Source organism: Hylobates moloch, unplaced genomic scaffold (genome assembly GCF_009828535.3).
Source record: "Hylobates moloch isolate HMO894 unplaced genomic scaffold, HMol_V3 SCAFFOLD_19, whole genome shotgun sequence".
Lineage (NCBI taxonomy): Eukaryota > Metazoa > Chordata > Mammalia > Primates > Hylobatidae > Hylobates > Hylobates moloch.
The window spans coordinates 13,471,251-13,492,983 of NW_026652294.1; the positions used below are offsets into that span (position 1 = coordinate 13,471,251).

The window sequence follows — 21,733 nt, forward strand, 5'->3', positions numbered from 1 at the left end:
AACAGCTGTAGCTTATATTTTTTTCCCTGTGTACCACATACTGTGAATCAATTTTCAATATTTCTTTTTTTTTTTTTTTGAGACAGAGTCTCGCTCTGTTGCCCAGGCTGGAGTGTAGTGGCGCGATCTCGGCTCACTGCAAGCTCTGCCTCCAGGCTTCATGCCATTCTCCTGCCTCAGCCTCCCGAATAGCTGGGACTACAGGCGCCCACCACCACGCCCGGCTAATTTTTTGTATTTTTAGTAGAGACAGGGTTTCACCGTGTTAGCCAGCATGGTCTCGATCTCCTGATCTCATGATCCACACACCTCGGCCTCCCAAAGTGCTGGGATTACAGGCGTGAGCCACTGTGCCCGGCCAATTTCCCAGATTTCTTTCTTTTTTTTTTTTTTTTTTTTAATTTGAGATGGAGTTTTGCTCTTGTTGCCCAGGCTGGAGTGCAATGGCATAATCTCAGCTCACCACAACCTCTGCCTCCCAGGTTCAAGCGATTCTTGTGCCTCAGCCTCCCGAGTAGCTGGGATTACAGGCATGTGCCACCATGCCTGGCTAATTTTGTATTTTTAGTAGAGATGGGGTTTCTCAGTGTTGGTCAGGCTGGTCTTGAACTCCCGACCCCAGGTTATCCACCCACCTTGGCCTCCAAAAGTGCTGGGATTATAGGTGTGAGCCACTGTGCCTTGCCAGATTTCTTAACTCTGTAGCTTTAAGCGCAAATGAGTGGAAGAATATTATGTCTCTTAATTTTGTGGCAAATGAACTTAGAGTGACCACATGATTGTTTTTTTCTGTCCTTTTCTCTCATCCAGTCCTACCTGAGAATGCTTAGAGCTCAGAACTAAGTGCTGTCAGCAGCCTCTCTCCTATGTGTGGATGCTGCTTAGGGGCTCAGTAAGAGCTACTTAAGGGCTTTTCTTTGTAGTCTTTAAAAATGCTGTCATAGTTCAAGATTGGATTTCTTTTTCTAATCAAAGATGACAAGACCTGGTGGTACCCAGGTTGTGTGGTCTCTGAAGGCACAAATTGTGTCTTAATTGGTGCTACCTTCACACATGGCTAAGCATATACTGATGTTATATTTACTGTGAAAGAACAAACATGTAGTCAGCACTTGGAATCTGTTTTCAGGCTCTGTTTAAGCTCTTACTAAAAAAATCCTTATAGGAGGAAAGGGAGCAGCTCTGATGCCAGAAGGGCAGCCCTGTTGATGGGCTTACTCTTTTGTTCTGAGCTTTTGCTTCTCTATAGGGCTTCTTTCTTTTTGATCCTTCTTCCTGTTGCTTTTAGAGGTTTTCCCCTTAGGGCATTTTATGTTTTAATAAAGATATATATATATATATATATATATATAAACTTTTATTAGGAAATGTTCAGACATGCTCAAATAGAGAATAGTATCATAAACAGTTATCACCATGTTGTCAGCCTTGTTTCATGACCGCTCCCACATTTAAATTTTGGATGGAATATTTTAAAAACAAATTCCAGGATTGGCCGGGCACCGTGGCTCACGCCTGTAATCCCAGCACTTTGGGAGGCCAAGGCAGGTGGATAACTTGAGTTCAGGAGTTTGAGACCAGCCTGGCCAACATGGTGAAACCCCGTCTCTACTAAAAATACAAAAAAAGTACCCAGGCATGGTGGCGGGCACCTGTAATCTCAGCTACTTGGGAGGCTGAGGCAGGAAAATCACTTGAACCCAGGATGTGGAGGCTGCAGTGAGCTGAGATTGCGCCACTGCACTCCAGTCTGGGTGACAGAGTGAGACTCTGTCTCACAAAAACAAACAAAACAAATCCCAGGCAGCCTCTATTTTTTTTTCAATAGTACATACTTCAGCGTAAGTTTCTTTCTTTTTTTACATGTTATTTATTTATTTAGTGTCACCCAGCCTGGCACAAAGCTGATTAGTATATACGTTTCAACAAATAAGAATTAAAAAAAAACCATCACAGTACCATTATCATTGGCAACAAAATTAACACTAATCCCTAAATGCCCTCTAATAGCCAGTGCATACTTAGTTTTCTGAATTGCCTCAAAAATGTGCTTTTGCAGTTAGTTTGAAATGGGATCTAAACAAGATCCACTTTTTGCATTTGGTTATAATGCCTTTTGTGTGTGTGTGTGACAGAATGTCTTGCTTTCTACATTTGGCTGATTGTTGCCTTGTAGTGTTTCAGTTTTCCTCTATTCTGCAAATTCCCTGTAAACTGGCAATTATCTCTGGAAGCTTGATTAGATTTAGATTCAAATTTGAGGGCAAGTAGACTTCTCGGGCACTGTGTACTTTCTCCCACATCACATCATACCTCTCTTCTCATTCTGTTTTTAGTGATGTGAGATTAATCAGAGGGATCAGGTGGGGTCAGCCTGGAGCAGTCCTTTCTTTACAACTATGATCCTAGGACTTTGGCTGCATAATGTCTGTCATTTCCGCCCTCTCTTATATACCATATCAAGCTGTTAAGGGTGAAGTACCGCATACAGGTTTCCCACTTGTAGATCACACTGGGGATTTTTGTTATTGAGTTCCCATGTGGCTTGGGCTGGTGATGGGTTTTAGAGTTTTAACTCAAGGTAGGACAGCATCCCTCACTTGATGGTAACTTTTTGTCTCTTGCCTGGCAGGTCTGTGCGAGAGCGAGAAAGTCACAGTCGAAAAAGTGCCAGCTCCTGTGATGTTTCATCCAGCCCTTCCCTACCAAGCCGCACACTGCCCACTGAGGAAGTGAGGAGCCAGGCTTCTGACGACAGCTCCCTAGGCAAGAGCGCCAACATCCTGATGATCCCACACCCCCACCTGCACCAGTATGAAGTCAGCAGCTCCTTGGGTTACACCAGCACTCGAGGTAAGAGTGCTGAAGCACAGACAGAGCCAGGGACATCTTTCTTAATATAGTGGGTGACTGGAGGTGGGAGGATTGGTCAGAGGTGGGGTGTAAATCCCACATGTTAATGATTTCTTTGCCAGTGCAGTAGGTACAAATCACTTTAGCTGTTAACTATGTATATATTATACTTTTTTTTTTTTGGTGACAGAGTACCCAGGCTAAAGTGCAGTGGTGCAATCACAGCTCACCTCAGTGTGGCCTTGAACTCCTGGACTCAATCGATCCTCCCACCTCTGCCTCCCAAGTAACTGGGACTATAGCATGCCACCACACCCAGCTGATTATTATATTTTTTTTTGTAGAGATGGGGTTTTACCATTCCCAGGCTGGTCTTGAACTCCTGGGCTCAAGGGATCCACCCATTGGCCTCCAAAAGTGCTGAGATTACAGGCATGAACCAATGTTACCGCACCCTGCCTCTATTATACTATTTTTTGTTTAGCCTTTCTTTATCCATCATTTAACTATATGCTTTTCCATATGTCAATGGAAAGCTTTTCTTAGGCCTAGGGTCAAAAGGGTTTATTTCCTTATGATTTCCATTTGTGCCATATATAAAACAACCTCTGTCTTAACGTTGCATTTTAGTTTCTCACTTACCGTTCGGGCGCAGTGTCTCACACCTGTAATTCCAGCACTTTGGGAGGCCAAGGCAGGTGGATCACTTGAGGCCAGAAGTTTGAGACCAGCCTGGTCAACATGGTGAAACGCTGTCTCTACTCAAAATACAAAAATTAGCTAGGCGTGGTGGCAGGTGCCTGTAAACCCAGGTACTCAGGAGGCTGAGGCAGGAGAATCACTTGAACCTGGGAGGCGTAGGTTGCAGTGAGCCAAGATTGCACCACTGCACTCCAGCCTGGGTGACAGAGGGAGACTCCATCTCAAAAAAAAATTTTTCTTTTCACTTACCTGTTTTTTTTTTAATTAACTTTTATTTGCATTTGTTTTGTACTGAATTTATTCCCATACTATCAGTTTTTGTTTCTTCAGTTTCTTTCTTTTCTTTTTTTCTGAGACAGAGTCTCGCTCTGTTGCCCATGCTAGGGTGCAGTGGCATGATCTCAGCTCACTGCAACCTCTGCCTCCTGGGTTCAAGTGATTCTCATGCCTCAGCCTCCCAAGTAGCTGGGATTATAGGCACACGCCACCACACCAGCTAATTTTTGTTTTTTTAGTAGAGATGGGGTTTTGCCATGTTGGCCAGGCTGGTCTCGAACTCCTGGCCTCCAATGATCTACCCACCTTGGCCTCCCAAAGTGCTGGGATTACAGGCATGAGCCACCGTGCCTGGCCTTGAGATATCTTTTTCTTCTGTGCAATGTCCTCTTCTGGTTTAGGAATAATTTGTTCCTTTTCCATGAGGATCATCTTGGTGTGGCTGGGGGAGCTCATGTATGGGTTAGTATGACCATGAGCTCTTTACATCAGGCAGCACATCTTGGGTGCTTTGTTCACCTGGACATGCTCAATGACCAGAGAATCTGCACCTGAACCTTTAAGTTCGGCATGACTGTGCATTTTTAAGCATATGTAGCAATAATTCAGTACTCTTTTTTGGCCACTGACCCTGTGTGCAGCCATGCTGTTTGGCCTGGGACCACCTACTAGCTCCATCATTGTAATATGGAAATGGTACACATTGTTTCTGTAAAGTGACATCTTTCTTTCTTTTTTTTTTTTTTTTTGAGTGGAGTTTCACTCTTGTCCCCCAGGCTGGAGTGCAGTGGCGCGATCTTGGCTCACTGCAACCTCTGCCTCCCGGGTTCAAGCAATTCTCTTGCCTCATCCTCCCGAGTAGCTGTGATTACAGGTGCCTGCCACCATGCCTGGCTAATTTTTGTATTTTTAGTAGAGATGGGGTTTCAGCATGTTGGTCAGGCTGGTCTCGAACTCCTGACCTCAGGTGATTTGCCCACCTCAGCCTCCCAAAGTGCTGAGATTATGGGCGTGAGCCACCTTGCCCGGCCAAAGTGACATCTTTCATGTACTTGGTGGCTTTTTATATATGCATACCCTTGATGACCTGAGCAGTTTCATGGGTGGTTTCTTTTATTTGTTTGTTTGTTTTGAGACAGGGTCTCACTCTGTTGCCCAGGCTGTAGTGCAGTGGTACAATATGGGCTCACTACAGCCTCAACCTCCTGGGCTCACGTGATCCTCCCACTTCAGCCTCCCAAATTGCTGGGACTACAGGTGTGCACCACCACACCCGGCTAGTTTTTAAAGTTTTTGTAGGGACGGTCTCAGTCTGTTGCCCAGGCTGGTCTTGAACTCCTGGGCTCAAGTGATCCTTCCACCTTGGTCTACCAAAGTGCTGAGATTACAGGAATAAGCTACTATATCTGGCCTGTACTCATCTTTTTTTTTTTATTAGGTTTTTCTCTTTTATTTCCTTAATAACTAACTAGACTATGTTCTTTTTTATTTTGTAAGTTAGAGCATCAATTCATTAATTTACAATGAACAGTAAAACTTTCATGGAAATCTGAACATTCTCTTCTTTCCTGCAAAGCAACTTGAGGAATGAAATACAGTATTACAGTGTATGAGGTTCTGTGCTAGGCATTAGGTAGATAATGATGGCCAAGACAAATTCCTTGGAGTTTGCATCTGCTGGACCCACTTTTTCATCTGGGTGGTTGTTTAATGAACATGGAATACACACAAGAAGAGTTGGTTGTGGATTTCAGTTCTTTGATCCACTCAGGCATGCTGTCTCTGTCTCCATAATGGGACCTGTCTACCATTGCGCCAGACAGGTGGTGTCTAAATATCATAGCATCTCCTTGCCTGGTCAAGGCTGGAGGCATCCATTTCTTCATTCTTTTTTTCTCAGTAATTTTTTTAGCATAATAACATTTTATTGCTTACTCATGTCCCAGCCCACTAAGTCAATGGAGGGGCTACTGATCCACTCAATCATTCAGGAACTCAGGTTCCTTCCATCCTGGGATGCCATGATTATCAACATTGGTCTCCTAGGTTGCCACAAAGGGAAAAAGAATGCAGATCATTCGTGGAGATCATTGTGGTCCAGGCCTGGATTTGAAGCATATAATTTCTACCTGGCCGGAACTAAGTCATTTGGCTTTATTGCAAAAGGTCTGGGAACTATAATCTTGTGTCCAGTAGGAAAATCAAATGGGTTTATAGTGAAGACATTGACTAGCCCTGCCAAGATCTGCCCTTCTGGTGACCACATAGCTATTTTTATTGTTCTTCCCTCCTAGAGAATATACTCATTCTTTTCCCAAGGGTGACAACTCAAGTCCCATCATTCAGTCATTGCTTCCAGCTCAAAGTTCAGGATCTCCAGGCAGTGTCCTTTCCATCAGATTTGGTTGTGACTTCATTGTGCCAGTAATTTAGAACCAAAACTCCCTTCTCCTGAGTATTTAAAAGCAAACAAATGCAAACATATTTCATTTCTTTATAGTTTGACAATTTTGCTCATTTCTCTCACTCCCTGACATTTATGATGCCCACGATTCTTGTCAGCCTTGGCTTATCAGTCTACCTAGTTCTGGTTTCACTGTGGTTCTGTGGTGTCTCTTTGTGACTCAACTCCATGATAACTGGCAGATGTCCTGGAGAACATGATGGAGCCACCACAGCGAGACTCCAGTGCACCAGGGAGGTTTCATGTTGGCAGCGCAGAATCCATGCTGCATGTTCGACCTGGTGGATACACGCCCCAGAGAGCACTGATTAACCCCTTTGCTCCCTCTCGGATGCCCATGAAGCTTACGTCCAACAGAAGGCGCTGGATGCACACTTTTCCTGTGGGTAAGTTGGTTGCTTAAGAGAGAGCCTTGGACTAGGAGCTCCTAGCCCTGGTTCTCAGTGTCGGTCACCCATGTGTCCTTGATCAGGTGCCTCTGTTGCTCCACCTGTAAGATGGGATAACCATGCCCACTTTGGCCATCCCAGGGGTTCTTGTAAAGATCCTTGAAAATGCACTTGGGAATAGGCTTTGTAACTAATTAGCTGTATAAACCTGAGGGCTTTTTTGTTTGTTTGTTTCTGCTTTTTTTTTTTTTCTTTTGAGACAGGGTCTCACTCTAGTTGCCCAGGCTGGAGTGCGGTGGTGCGATCTCAGCTCACTGCAGCCTCAACCTTCGGGGCTCAGCTGATTCTCCCACCTCAGCCTCCCAAGTAGCTGGGACTGTAGGTGCATGCCACTACGCCTGGCTAGTTTTTTGTATTTTTAGTAGAGACAGGGTTTCACCATGTTGCCTAGGCTGGTCTTGAACTTCTGGACACAAGCAGTCTGCCTGCCTTAACCTTCCAGAGTGCTGGGATTATAGGTGTGAGCCACCGCATCCGGCCCTTTGTTTCTATTTGAGAGGAACTATGCATTGCCACCTGCTTTCTTTCCTAAGTCGGATGTCCCTCATTCTTGTTCATTCCTTCTTCTCTTAGCTCTCTTGGATATTGATATCCTGTCTTGGTTACAAGGAGTTACGTTATTTTGTTTTTCTCTTAGGTGTCTCTGACAACTGAAAAAAAAATTTTTCCCCTGAATTCACTTTTTCCTAGTCCATTCTTTTTTATCTATATTCTGTTCTCAAGAAGATGACAGTAAGCTTTTCTCAAGCTGTGGCTAAAATTAAACTTTAGCTTGATGGGCTCTTATTGAGCTGGAAAGGAACAAATGCATTAAACTCCAGGATTTTGTGTGTGTGTGTGAGAGACAGTGTCTCACTGTTACCCAGGCTGGAGTACAGTGGTGTGATCTCAGATAACTGCAACCTCTGCCTTTCGGTTTCAAGCGATTCTCCTGCCTCAGCCTCCCAAGTAGCTGGGATTACAGGCATACACCACCACGCCTGGCTAATTTTTGTATTTCTAGTAGAGACGGGGTTTCACCATGTTGGTCAAGCTGGTCTCAAACTCCTGATCTCAAGCAGTCCACCCGCCCCCCTTCCCAGTGTGCTGGCATTACAGGCGTGTGTCTCCGTGCCTGGCCAAATTTTTATTTTATTTTTTTCATGGAAACCATCCTGCTGAATACCTGGAAATGCCTATTTTCTTTTGTACTTGCCTTTAATATTTAAAAGTTAAATAAGTGAGAAATAGATCTGAATCATTTGGCTGTAATTGGGGGTCATGCCTAAACCCCGTTCTGTCCCGTTATCTCTGCTATAATCAGTCACACTACTTGTTTCTTTCTGTGTCCTTTCCCCTCCATTATTATCTCCACTGGTTCCCTTCCAGGTCATTTAGAACTCTTGGTGTTTCTTCAGTGACCTTCAGCTTTTCATGCTTCTGTGCTTCTCCTCCTCCCACTCTTCATGTACACTTTATTGGAACCATATTCTGCAAATAGTTGGCTTTGATTCTTCCTCCTGTTTAGCTGGCCTTTCAGTAGCCAAGGCCCTCCTTCATCAGGCTTCCCTGTCTTCCTCATTCCTATCCTCAGAGGCTCTCTTCCTTCTTGGCTAATCTTGTGGTCTCCTGCACGTTTTGCCTCTTTCAGGTTTGGGATTTCACAGGTATCATTTCATCTACCCAGATGCCCTCTTCCTTCAACCACTGTTAACTTTGTTGAACACTTAGCTTTACAACTTCTCCTTCCCCAGGAAGCCTCATTTTGTAGACTTGACTAATTCTAATTTGTTTCCTACTCTGCCTTTTTTGCACTTAAACATGTTCTGCTTCTTAGAGTCACAGTTGTTACTCTCTTAGGTATTAACAGAGTCATTTGGTGTTTCACTTGTATTGCCCTCTTACTGAGTTTGTGTTAGCCCTCCTGGCAAGGGTCCATGCCTCCTATACTTGTATATTTCACTGTGGCCACTCGATTGACACACATGAGGCAGAATATCCTAAAATATTCTTAACAGATTAGAGAGGATGATAAAGGTGAGGCCCCTTGGTAGGATGGGTCCTGCTTGGAAGAGCAGGTTTCTTCTGGGAGCCAGAGGGTCCCTTGTATAACGTTCCTCTGTGGTGTGTTCTTCTTTCAATCTCACCAACATCTGTATTCCAGTAGCTGGAAAGAAGGGAGAGTATAGTTAAGTGCACAGTGCTAGCTATCAGGTGGGAATGATGCTCAGTGGTTCTTTATCTGGGTAGGACCATCCGGAGAAGCCATCCAGATCCACCACCAGACCCGACAGAATATGGCGGAGCTGCAAGGCAGCGGGCAGAGGGACCCAACTCACTCCTCTGCAGAGGTGCTGGAGTTAGCATATCATGAAGCTGCTGGAAGGTGAGGATGTGCACAGGGCTCTGGAAGGTAACCTGAGAACACTCTCTGGCACCCAGGACAATGTGCAGAACAGACTATTGACAAAATGTTGTTTAGAAGACTTGAAAAGACAGTATGAGGTCAGGGCCTTCCTTTGTTGGCCAGTGGCATTCTCTTCAGTTGGTGAAGGGCAAAGCAAACAGCCTGACATTTTTGCCTGAGATGTTACCTAGGCCCTGTTTTAGGTTTATCTTGAATCCAAAACACACTTTGTAAACCTCAAACGTGGGTTTTTCTAAACCTCAGTCAAAGATGAATCCAAGAGAGGAAATTCTTTGGATTTGGAATGCTGAGACAGGAGATTCTTTCTGTGTGTTTTGGGCAACCTCTCTATGACTTTTGTCATTTTGGTCATTCAGAAATAAATCCCACTGTTGAGTTTAGAATAAGTTAATGCTAAGAGCAATGGAAATGAAGGCTTATGTTTATAGAAACAACTCTTTTTGAACCAATGCTCTGAATGTGTTACAAGCATCCAGTGAGAGTCAGTGTAGGAGGAAAGTCATTTAAGCTTTGACAGGCGTGAGCACGGGTTACACCCGGACTCAATATTCCTGTTGCTTTAGAAAACACTTTGCAAAATGCAGTCTTTGGCCCCTCTTTCAGTCACCTTGACACCCTAGGAGATAGATAAGGAATATGGGGAGGGCGTGACCTTCTTAACCAGATGAACTCAGGTCCGTATATTCAAGCACCTCACACCCATCCTTGTTTGTAAAAGGGAGGCATAGGGCAGACAGGGCGGGCGGTCTAGCTTGGTGGTGGGAAAGCAGACGGGGTTCCAGGGTCACAAGGAGCCAGCACTGACACACAAACCAAGCACTGTGGCCTGGTGGCTTAAGATGAGGATTCCAGTGGCTGCCAGCTTGAGTGGCTGAATATTCAGGCCTGATTTTTATGAACCCACCTCTCACCCCCGGGATATAGGTGAGCAGGAAAAAGAGGTGATGATCTACATTAAGCCAGGTGGCTGGGCTCTGTTCTCTGCAGGCACAGCAATTCCCGCCAGCCTGGTGACGGCATGTCCTTCTTGAACTTCAGTGGAACAGAAGAGCTTTCTGTCGGCCTGCTTAGCAACAGTGGTGCAGGTAACCAATCCAAGAGGTAATAGAGTTGGGATGTTTAGATCAGGCTCACATCTAGAAATGACACAAGGGCCAGAAAAGCAGGGCCATGTCTGTTTTGAGATCATTTCAGCCACACTTTTAGGTGACCTGTTTAGAAACAGTGCTCTATAATGCATGAAATTATAAAATGGGCTGCACGTTAACATTTTTAGCTCAGAACATGTTGGTCAAGCCACATTTATCATCATTCTGTCACAGAGTTGTGATTGAGGGCTACTTAGGAGCATAGTGTTGAGGGCAACACCACGGACAGAGCTGGAGTGGTCTGTGCTCTAGAGGGACTTTTGGTTGTCAGGGGCAGTGGGGAGCAAACCCACCTCCATAACAGGAGAGACCCAGAGGGGAGACGTATGTGTCCAGTTTTAAGACCAGAAAAGAGAAGGACTACATAATTGCTTAGAGAAGTGAGCATGCACCAGGGCTGGGCACAGTGGCTCATGTCTGTAATCCTAGCACTTTGGGAGCCTGAGGTGGGTGGATCACTTGAGGTCAGGAGTTCGAGACCAGCCTGGCCAACATGGTAAAAACCCCATCTCTACCAAAAACACAAAAAGATTAGCCAGGTGTGGTGGCGCATACCTGTAGTCCCAACTACTGGGAAGGCTGAAGCAGAAGAATCTATTGAACCTGGGAGGCAGAGGTTGCAGTGAGCTGAGGTTGTGCCATTGTACTCCAGCCTGGGCTACACAGTGAGACTCCATCTCAAAAAAAAAAAAGAGAAGTGAGCATGCACCAAAGACTTGAAGGGTAGAATTTGGTTAGGTAGACAGTTAGAAGGTGAAGTTTCAGGGCGGGTGGGGGAAGCAGTATGAACTTGGTTTGGTATGATACTTTGGTTTTATGCTTTTTGGAAATACTTTTATATCTATTGTCTTATCTGATCACCCCAGTGGGTGATCAAAATATATTTAAGTTAATAAATATAGTTTGTAATTGGGCAACTTAATGTCCAGAGAGGTAGAAATATTAACGTGACCTCTCAAACCAATAGCCACGTATCCTGACTCAGGCTGCTGTCCTCTTTTCATAACGTTGTTCAGCGTACCTTTAAGGGATAGAGTAACATGAGCTTGGATCAGTAGGGGCAGCATTTGTGGAGCCTCAGAGGACAGAGATATTGTACAAAATGAGTGTGGAAAACATTAAAACTTTGAACAATTGGGCTACTACGTTGTGCTTTAGTGTTCTATAAGCTAACTTGAATTTCTAAAACCTAGCTTAAGAAAGGTGTCATTGCTGGGCACGGTGTCTCATGCTTTAATCCTCGCACTTTGGGAGGCCTGGTGGATTACTTGAGGTCAGAAGTTCGAGACCAGCCTGGCCAACGTGGTGAAACCCCGTCTCTACTAAAAATACAAAAATTAGCCAGGTGTGGTGGCATACGCCTGTAATCCAAGCTACTCGGGAGGTTGAGGCAGGAGAATTGCTTGAACCTGGGAGACGGAGGTTGCAGTGAGCCGAGATTGTGCCACTGCATTCCAGCCTGGGCGACAGAGCGAGACTTCGTCTCAAAAAGAAAAAAAAAGAAAGGTGTCATGAAAATGAAGTTATATCAAATTGGTTGATGATATTTTCCTTTATTCATTGATAGGTTCATCCAACAATATTCCTAGAGGCCTCTGTCTAAGGCTAGGAAACTGGGTTGGCAGTAAGAGAATCCTTAAATGATTATTATTTCATTTATTAATTCATTCACTTATTTTTTGGTTAACCTACTCACCAGCATTCATTTGTTTTAGATGAGAAAACACATTGAATACAAATGTAGGGATAGAAAGACACTGTGTCCCTCTGTACTCAGAGGGCTGAAAATGTTACCTCTGGCTGCCAGATTATTTGAAAATACCTAGCTGGGCACTGTGGCTCACGCCTGTAATCTCAGCACGTTGGGAGACCAAGGCGGGTGGATCACGAGGTCAGGAGATTGAGACCATCCTGGCTAACACAGTGAAACCTGTCTCTACTAAAAAAATAAAAAATAAAAAAAAAAAATTGGGCGTGGTGGCGGGCACCTGTAGTCCCAGCTACTTGGGAGGCTGAGGCAGGAGAATGGTGTGAACCTGGGAGGCGGAGCTTGCAGTGAGCCAAGATCGTGCCACTTGCACTCCAGCCTGGGCGACAGAGCAAGACTCCGTCTCAAAAAAAAAAAAAAAAAAAAGAAAAGAAAGTACCTTTAGAGAGGCTATTGCTTTGCTATGCCAAGGAGCCATTTTTAGGAACCCAGAGTTTGAGCCTCCCAGGCTGTTTGGGGTAGAGTTGCGCCAAGGAGGGCTAGTCTGGGACTCATTGGACTATACTTAAACTAGTTTCACTGGTTAACTGAAGCAGGGGGAATTATAGGTTCTGATGGTAGCAGCACCAGAATGTACCCAGGTAGTCTTGGAAGTTGTTTGGGGCCTGGGATAGGTCGGGTAGACCAGTTATTTCCCCAGAAAATTTGTTTTAGAATTTTAAAATCATTTTGGGGAAAAGAAGTTTCAAAGAATCTTTATTTGGGGATGGTTGTGGAAGATTTTAACATGACACCATTGTGGAGTCCTCTGAGCTAAGGGTTCCCTGGCGCACTCAAATTGGAAAAGCATTTACTGCAACCTAAAGCTCTGGCTCAGCCATCTCTTAGGCTTCTGAGCTGTAGGTGTGTCCACCTGATGGACCTCTCTGCTCAGATGGCCCCCAAGTACCTCATTCTTAATGCATTGACAGCCAAACTCATGTCTCCCTGTTCCTCAGCCCATGCTTCCTCTTCCGCTCCTTCTTCTGACTGACTCCTTACCTCCGTTCTCACTGCATTGTTGAGACTCCTGTCATTTGTGGCCAGGATTATTGCAGTAGCCTTCAAAATGATCTTCCTGCTCTGTTCTCATCCCTTCTAATTCATAGTCCATACTGTCACTGATGATTCCAGATGCAGATCTGATCAGCCACTCCTTCTCACATGTAACCCTTCCATGGCTCTTCATGGCTCTAGTGCTGATCATCACCCAGCTCCTGCCTGTGCTTGTATCTTCACCTGCCTCCTCTTCCACATGGTCCTGCAGGTGGAAAGAGTGCAGGCTCCAGGATCTTAGGACATGAGGCCTGACTCCACCTCATGAGCACTGAAGCCCTCAGGCCAGTTACTACACTAATTTCTGGGTATCTCAGTGTCTTTATCATGAGGAGATTGACTTTTTTTTTTTTGAGAAAGAGACTCACTCTGTCGCCCAGGCTGGAGTGCAGTGGTGCGATCTCAGCTCTCTGCAACCTCTGCCTCCTGGGTTCAAGCAATTCTCCTGCCTCAGCCTCCCAAGTAGCTGGGATTACAGGTGTGTACTACCACCCCCAGCTAATTTTTGTATTTTTAGTAGAGATGGGGTCTTGCCATGTTGGCCAGGCTGGTCTCAAACTACTGGCCTCCTGTGATCTGCCCATCTCAGCCTCCCAAAGTGCTGGGATTACAGGCATGAGCCACCACACCTGGCTGGAGATTGACTATTAAATGTGATAATCCACATAAATTCTTAGGACAGTGCTGGACATCCATGGTGAGCACTCAACAAATAGGAGCTGTTGTTGTCATTACAATAACATATTTTGTATTCCAGGCATTTCTTGTGACTCCTCAAAAGAACTGTGTCCTCGTGTTCCTTTGCATAGATAAGTTCCTCTCTATAGAATATGCTTCTTCCCTGTCTTTAACCCCTGATTCTGACTGGCAGGCATGAACTCAGTCTTTATTATTCAGCTCCAACAATACCTCTTCTTTGAAGCCTGCCCCGGTGGTTCCCCCTCCTTCCCATGCCCTCCCGGGATGTGTTAGGCATGTTTCCGCACAGCTCCATATGCATAACCCAATTGTACAACTTGGCATGTCATGATCTCAGTGCTTGTTTCCATGTCTGTCTCCTCACTAGACTGAAAGAGCTTATCTTTATTCATTTTCTCCACTCAATGTTTAACACATTTATGGACAAATGAATTTATATTTCCAAGACCAAGCTGCCAAATGTGAGAAGAATTTGAATAACACACAATATTATTGCTTAATTGGTATGCAAGTATTTAATTATACACAGTCCTTTTTTTTTTTTTTTAAGAGACAGGGTCTTGCTCTGTTGTCCAGGATAGAGTACGGTAGCATGATCTCACTGCAGCCTCAACCTTTTGGGATGATATGATCCTTTCACCTCAGCATCCCGAATAGTTGGGACTACAGGCACATACCACCACACCTGACTTAATTATATACATATTCTCTGAATGTTTAGCTTCTCATAGATGGTGTGGGATCCTGAGGTTGTTTTTCTAGTCAGGGTGATATTGTTAAGTGGGGTCATCTTTTCCCTTTTCCAGTCCCTTTATATAACCTATAGCATGTGTTTTCAAAGGGGTTAGTGGCCATCAAGAGGTGATCTATAGCCACATGGGAACTGAACTCCAATCTTTGACCTTATGCTACCTGATCAATTATGTTAATGAGCCACTGAAAGAAATTAGATAAAATTATTCAAATTTTTATAATCATATATCGGACATTAATTGGTTATAACCATATGCAAAACCAATTAATGTCAGATCTTCAGGATATATCCATAGTCTTACTTCCATCAGTCTTAGCCTGGCCTAAGGTGCCATCATCTTTTGCCTGGATGCAGTAGCGTGTTACCTGGTCTTGGACTCCTCCCTTGCCCTTCCATATCGTTTATTTTCAACACGACCTTTATAAAATAGAATTTGGATTATGAACTTCTCTGCACAAAATTTTCCAAGGGCTTCCCAACTCACTTGGAGTAAAAGCCAAGGCATTATGGTGGCAGATAGACCCCTCATGTCATATGGCTGCTTGTTACGCTCAGTCCTCGTCTCCTGCTTTCTCCCTCTCATTTCACTCTGGAGGTTCCGCAGATAGATTAGGCTCACTCTGAATTGCAGGTCCTTCCTCTTCTTCACCCCTCTACTGTGCCCTTACTCCAGAGAGCATCATGGCTAAGATCCAGGTGTCTGCATTTGCCCAAGACAGGCCTGGTTTGAATTTGTGGACCCATATGACTATTAATGGTGTCCCCTTCCAGTCTCAGAGGTGTCCTGTATTGGATGATAAATGATATGGCCACCCTACCCACAGCTCGCTCTCTCGCTTCCTTCAGTTCTTGCCTGAATTGCCATATTTTACCTCAGCACTCCCCGCCTATCCTCTCTACGTAATATTTCTCCATTGTGCCACCTGGCATACTAGATTTTTAAATTTTGTAATTTTTTTACTGTAAGTTCCATGACTGTCAGGATTTTTGTTTTGCTCATGGCTGTGTTCCCAGAGTGTAAAACAGTTCCTGGTGGCTGGGTGCAGTGGCTCACGCCTGTAATCCCAGCACTTTGGGAGGCCGAGGCGGGCAGATCACCTGAGGTCAGGAGTTCAAGACCAGCCTGACCAACATGGAGAAACCCCCGTCTCTACTGAAGATACAAAATTAGCCAGGCGTAGTGGCTCATGCCTGTAATCCCAGCTACTTGGGAGGCTGAGGCAGGAGAATCGCTTTGAACCCGGGAGGCGGAGGTTGCGGTGAGCCAAGGTCACGCCTTTGCACTCCAGCCTAGGCAACGAGAGCAAAACTCCGTCTCAAAAAAAAAACAACCCAGTTCCTGGCACATAATAGGTAGTTGAACGAATGCTAAAAATCTTCTGAGGTTAACTTTCTCTCTACTGAAGCATGATTTAATTTTTCTCTAATGCTTTTCTTTCTTATAACCTTCTTAAACAATTAACTAGATTCCTTTTTTTCAAAGACTTGGGTAGTCTTTTTCTCCTTGCTTGGTTTTTAAGTGACTTTCCTTTCAAGCCATCCTTAATTTTCATGGAATATGTTTTGCCTTCTTCAAACTCACTAAACTCTTACCCATTCCAGAAAAGTATGTTGAACTCTAGGCACTGTGCTAAGGCCTGAGAAGAAACAAAAACTACTAAGACACTAACTCTCCCGACCTCAAGGAGCTCTGCTTCCTCATGCACTTGGGATTCTCTTTCAAGCAATTCCCATGTGGGGTAATGACGATGAAAGGAAAGCCCTCTTGTGGGGGATTGGACTGTGAATGGTTTCAGTGTGGTTTGAACATGTGATCTCTGCTAAATGAGGATGTGCTAGATGAAGGAGTGTGCTGTGATGAAAACAACCAGGATCAGAATTCCCCCTGCCCCTCACTGGACTTTCAAGCTGAGGCTCAGGTTCTTCATCTGTGTAATGGGCATAAAGATCCTCCCCTTCCTGACTGCCTGTCTCATAGAGCGGTTGTCCGGATCAAAAGTAGGTTGGGTACATTATGGGCTAGATTACCACATTGAATCCTTGTTTTGGGACAAGGTGGGGTCTGAATTCACAACTGGTTAACATTTCATCCATTAAAAAATCAGAGAAGACTGGCACGGTGGCTGACCCCTGTAATCCCAGCACTTTGGGAGGTCAAGGCAGGTGGATCACTTGAAGTCAGGAGTTCGAGACCAGCCTGACCAACATGGTGAAACCCCGCCTCTACTAAAAATACAAATACTAGCTGGGCGTGGTGGCGGGTGCCTGTGATCCCAGCTACTTGGGAGGCTGAGGCAGGAGAATCGCTCGAACCCAGGAGGTGGAGGTTGCAGTGAGCCAAGATCATGCCATTGCACTCCAGCCAGGGTGACAAGAGTGAAACTCCATCCCAGGGGGAAAAAAAAAAATCAGAGAAAAATCCAAACAGAGAAACCTTATCTGTGACCCTACCTTCACCTCTTTGCACCATCTGCAGGCACTCAAGCGTGACTCAGTCTTTCTCCTGCATTTGGACATGATTCATATGTGAATCATGATTCACAGGAGTAGCATCTCTGTGAGTTTCCCTCCCAGCCCCATAGAATTTCATTTGGAGCGTTGTTGGTGGGGACCTGTTAGCTGCAGTCTTCACTTGTTTTTCACCCTGCTGCCCAGCAGAGACAGGGCAGTTGGTGTGACTGGACAGATAGTTTTTATCCCTCTGTATCTTTAACTGGGCACCATTTTAGAAGGCTTGCTAGTAAATGTCTTCCTTTACTGGAGGTAGATCATTTTGAAAAAGAAAGTAAGTGGATGCCATGTTTTCTTTCTCTTTAGTGTTGAGACTTAGAATCTGCAACTTGATATTTGTGTTGAATATTAGGTGCATGCTGTATATTTGGCCTGAGAGCCAAAGTAAAAGTAACTCATAGCACACTGAGACTGGATGGAAGGACCTCCGTCATTTCTCCAGGCCAGGTCAGTTTTTTTATGGGTAAGTGCCGCCTCTGTAGCCCAGAGAAGAGAAACCACTTGCCCCAGGCACAGGCTTCTAGATATGGGCTTGGAACTAGCCCTAGAGGCTCCACACTGAGTAACCTTTTTGACCTTGAGGTTTTCAGCCAGAGAACACATTCACAGTTCTGAACAGATGTCAAAAGAGACAGAGCTGAGATGACTTTTACCAGCATTGGCTTCCAAAGTCTGTATCTGGCTTTGAACTTTGAGTGTGAGACTTCATTCCCAAATGTTGGGTTGGAGCAGAACTGGCCGACCATGAGGTTTCACCTCCATCATTGCAGGCTAATGGGACTCTTCATATGCCAACAGCAAGTCTGTATGACTGAAAATAAGACCTCAAAGAGCCAGTGGGAAAGGCAGTGTGTTGGGCTTGAATTACAAGGAAACTGTGTGTGAGTAGCTTCCTGGAAGTCCTTAAAATATTTGCTTATAAGCATAATAGCTTCCTGGAAGTCCTTAAAATATTTGCTTATAAGCATAATAGCTTCCTGGAAGTCCTTAAAATATTTGCTTTTTCGGGGTATGCGTGTACGTGTGTGTGTGTGTGTGTGTGTGTGTGTGTGTGTGTGTGTGTGTAGGTAGGTGTGTCCACTAGAGATGGCACAGATCTACTTTTGGCCTAGGATTCAAAGCTGCTCTGTTAAGTTGAACTATCTCTTTTTTTTTCTTTTCTTTTTTTGAACTCTTTATTAGTGTAAGAATTTGAGTTGTCTTACAGACCAAGTCTAGAACAGGTTTTCTTTAAAAACAAAAACAGGTGATCAAATGAGCAAACTTGGCAGCCAAACCTGGGAGGTGATATGGTAACAATTCTGTTATTGCTCAGAGTGTTTTGCAAATGCCAGTTTGCTTTCATACCAGTTCTCAAGCTAAATAAGAAAATCCACCTCATTGCTTCTTTATAATCATGCTTTATATTTGCATGAAAATGAAAGTTGTCGGCCAAGTTTTTTTTTTTTTTTTTTTCCAAGAAAATTTAGCTCCAAGTGGCTTTTGGCTATTGACAAAGAACAGATAACATTTCAACAGCTAAAAATTGGTGCCCCAGATGGATAGTCAAGAAATAGAGCATCTGTAAAGTTGAGCAGAAAGAATCTAAATTCAGGTTCCTCCTACTTACTGTGAGATCTTCAGTAAGTTGCTTAACTTCTCTGAGCCTCAGTTTCTTTATCTGTGGAAAAGGATCATACCTACCTCATATCTACTGGTGTGGGTTTGAATGAAATGAAATACTGTATTTGTCTGACTTAATACATGTATCTTCTAGTATAATGACTAGTAATTTTTAAAAATCTGCTCCAAGCAGTTCCAAAAGAAAAGTCCTAAAATTGTTTTGGCCAGGTGATGTCATCTTTATTTTTATTTTTATTTATTTATTTTTTTCAGACAGAGTCTTGCTCTGTGGCCCAGGCTGGAGTGCAGTGGTGTGATCTCGGCTCACTGCAACCTCAGCCTCCCGGGTTCAAGTGCTTCTCCTGCCTCAGCCTCCCGAGTAGCTGGGATTATAGGCGCCCACCACCGTGCCCGGCTAATTTTTGTATTTTTAGTAGAGACAAGGTTTCACCATGTTGGCCAGGCTGGTCTCGAACTTCTGACCTTCAGTGATCCCCCCCCGCCTCGGCCTCCCAAAGTGCTGGGATTACAGGCGTGAACCCATCTTTTTAAATTAAAAAAAAAATTATTTTTTAAAAAATGTATGTCCAGTAAAATGTACTATATTTAGTGTACAGTTCTCTGAGTTTTGACAAATGCATAAAGTTGTATACCCACCAACAAACACATCAAGATGAGAAAATTTCCATCACCACCCAAAATTCCCTTGTGCTGTTGCTTTGTCCTCAGTCCGTCCACATGTTCTCTGGCAACCACTGATCTGTTCTCTGTCCCTCTGGTTTTACCTTTCCTAGCACATAACATACATAGAATCATACAGTATGTAATTTTTTGAGTCTGGCTTATTTCACTCACCATATTGCATTTGAGAGATTCATCCACGTTGTCACGTGTCGATAGTTGCCTTTTTATTGCTGAGTAGTATTCCATTGTATGGATGAACTACAATTTGTTCATCTTTCCCCCAGTTGAAAGATAATTGGGCTGTTTCCAGATTTTGGCGACTATGAATAAGACTTCTATAAATGTTTCCATGATTTTATATGAACAAAGTTTCTGTATGAAGTTAAGTTTTCATTTTTCTTGTATTAATTTCTATGAGTAGATTGCTGGGTCAAATGGTAAATCTGTTTTCCAAAGTGGTGTGCCATTTTGCATTGCTATCAACAATGTGTAAGGCTTCCAGTTGTTCCATATCCTTGTCAACACTTGGTATATCCAGTCATTTTCATTATTTCATCATTCAAATCAAATAAGCATGTAGTGGTATCTTACTGCACTTTTTTTTTTTTTCTTTTGAGATGGGGTCTTGCTCTTTCAGAAACCCAGGCAGGAGTGCAGTGGCACAGTCATAGCTCACTGCAACCTTGGACTTCTGGGCACAAGCAGTCCTCCTGCCTTAGCCTCCTGAGTGGCTGTGAACACAGGTGCATGCCACCATGCCTGGCTAATCACTGTGCTTTTAATTTGCTATTTCCTTAATGACTACTGATGTTAAGCATCTTTTAATATACTTATGTTCCTTTTGCATATGTCGTTTGTCCTTTTCTCATTGGGTTGTTCGTTTTCTTGCTTTTGAATTTGAGAGTTCCCTGTATCTTCTGGATGCAAGTCCTTTGCCAGGTGCATGATTTGCAAGTGCTTTCTCTCATGTCGTAGATTGTTTTTTCAAAGCTTTTACAAGAAATTTATAAATACTTGTTCTTGTTATAAAATATTCAAATGACCCAGAAGTATTTAGAGTAAAAAGTACAAATTCTCTTTTACCTCCTATCCCTTCCTCCAGCTTTCTTCTCAGAGTTAGCCACCGTTGAACGTTTAGTGAGCATCTTTCCAGTCCTTTTTAAAAAAATATTTTTATGTATATTTACATAGAGATGGGGTCTCACTCTATCACCCAGGCTGGAGAGCAGTACAGTGATTATAGCTTGCCACAGCCTTGAACTCCTGGCCTTGTGAGCCACCATGCTCAACCTCAATTCTTTTTATGGCATCATAATTTTCTAGTAAATATATGTTTTGAAAGGGGCGTGTAAGTACTGATAAGTGTGCTTTAAAATTAATTGTGTTACTCAACAGTCAATAAATTGCATTTCAAAGAATCTTCTGGTTTTTCCTTTCAGCCCAGTTATAGGTAAAATCATTGTTTTTATGTTAAAGTAGTGAGTTTTGATGTCCTGTGTCATATTTTAGAAAGCCATGATTTGGGGAAGAAAATTCCAGAAGATAAGGATGGCTGATGAGTGGATTAAATTTAAATAGGTCATTTTGTTTTATTTTATATGTTTTTTAGAGATAGGGTCTCTCTCACTCTGTCGTTGCCCAGGTTGGAGTTCAGTGGCACAATCAAAGCTCACTGTCAAAAATAGGTCATTTATATTCACCAAAGATTGCTCTAATTAGTTGAAATGACTTTGAAATGTGTCCGTTTTCTTAAAATAAGTGGCAGGTTGCTTGTGTTTGTGTGATCTCTTTTAGCAAAGAATGATACCAGTAACCTCAGAGTAAAGTTCTGGCTCATTCCCAATTTTAGATTGATCATTTTTCTTTGATCGATTCTTTTGTACTGTTTGAAATACTCGCACAGAATTTGCACTTGGTTTACATTTTTAATTTTATCTCCAATTTGCCTTTTTCAACCATAACTGGTCAGAACTCTTTTGCAGAGTGAGCCTTCTTAAGACAAGGTGTTTTTATCTTTCCATAGGTATGAATCCTAGGACCCAGAATAAGGATTCCCTAGAGGACAGTGTTTCTACCTCTCCAGACCCAAGTAAGAGGGGGCAGCTGACTAGGGAAAGGGGTAGACAGGGAGTGTGGGGTGGTCAGAGCCTGAGGAAACAAGAGGAAGCCCTGTGGGAAGTGAATGGTCCTGAGGTACACATATCTCTGGGATATGGGAAGGCGATGTGGTGAGGGAGGACTCTCTGGACTCTGTGATGGAAAGTGAGGGGGGGTGTGACTGAATGACCTATTTTGGAAGGTGATTCAGGGGCATCTGGGAAAGGTAGCAGATTCCCTATAAGGCCCCCATGCTGGTCCAGAGCTGGCCTTCACCCTTAACT

General features: G+C 43.8%; 1 protein-coding gene across 7 annotated transcripts in view; it reads left to right on the forward strand.

Moving 5' to 3' along the window:
• Positions 1 to 21,733, forward strand: part of DEPDC5 (DEP domain containing 5, GATOR1 subcomplex subunit) — a 95,767-nt gene that overhangs the window by 60,690 nt on the left and 13,344 nt on the right. For 3 of the 7 annotated variants that reach the window (XM_032139849.2, XM_032139851.2, XM_058431000.1), the window contains exons 21-25: positions 2,633 to 2,853; positions 6,478 to 6,681; positions 8,974 to 9,109; positions 10,139 to 10,236; positions 21,376 to 21,441. In XM_032139849.2, coding sequence (XP_031995740.2) covers positions 2,633 to 2,853; positions 6,478 to 6,681; positions 8,974 to 9,109; positions 10,139 to 10,236; positions 21,376 to 21,441 — 725 coding nt within the window. Of the gene's footprint in view, positions 1 to 2,632; positions 2,854 to 6,477; positions 6,682 to 8,973; positions 9,110 to 10,138; positions 10,237 to 21,375; positions 21,585 to 21,733 lie in introns of those variants that run through there. The other 4 variants (XM_032139852.2, XM_032139853.2, XM_058430999.1 and 1 more) reach the window with 3 other exon arrangements.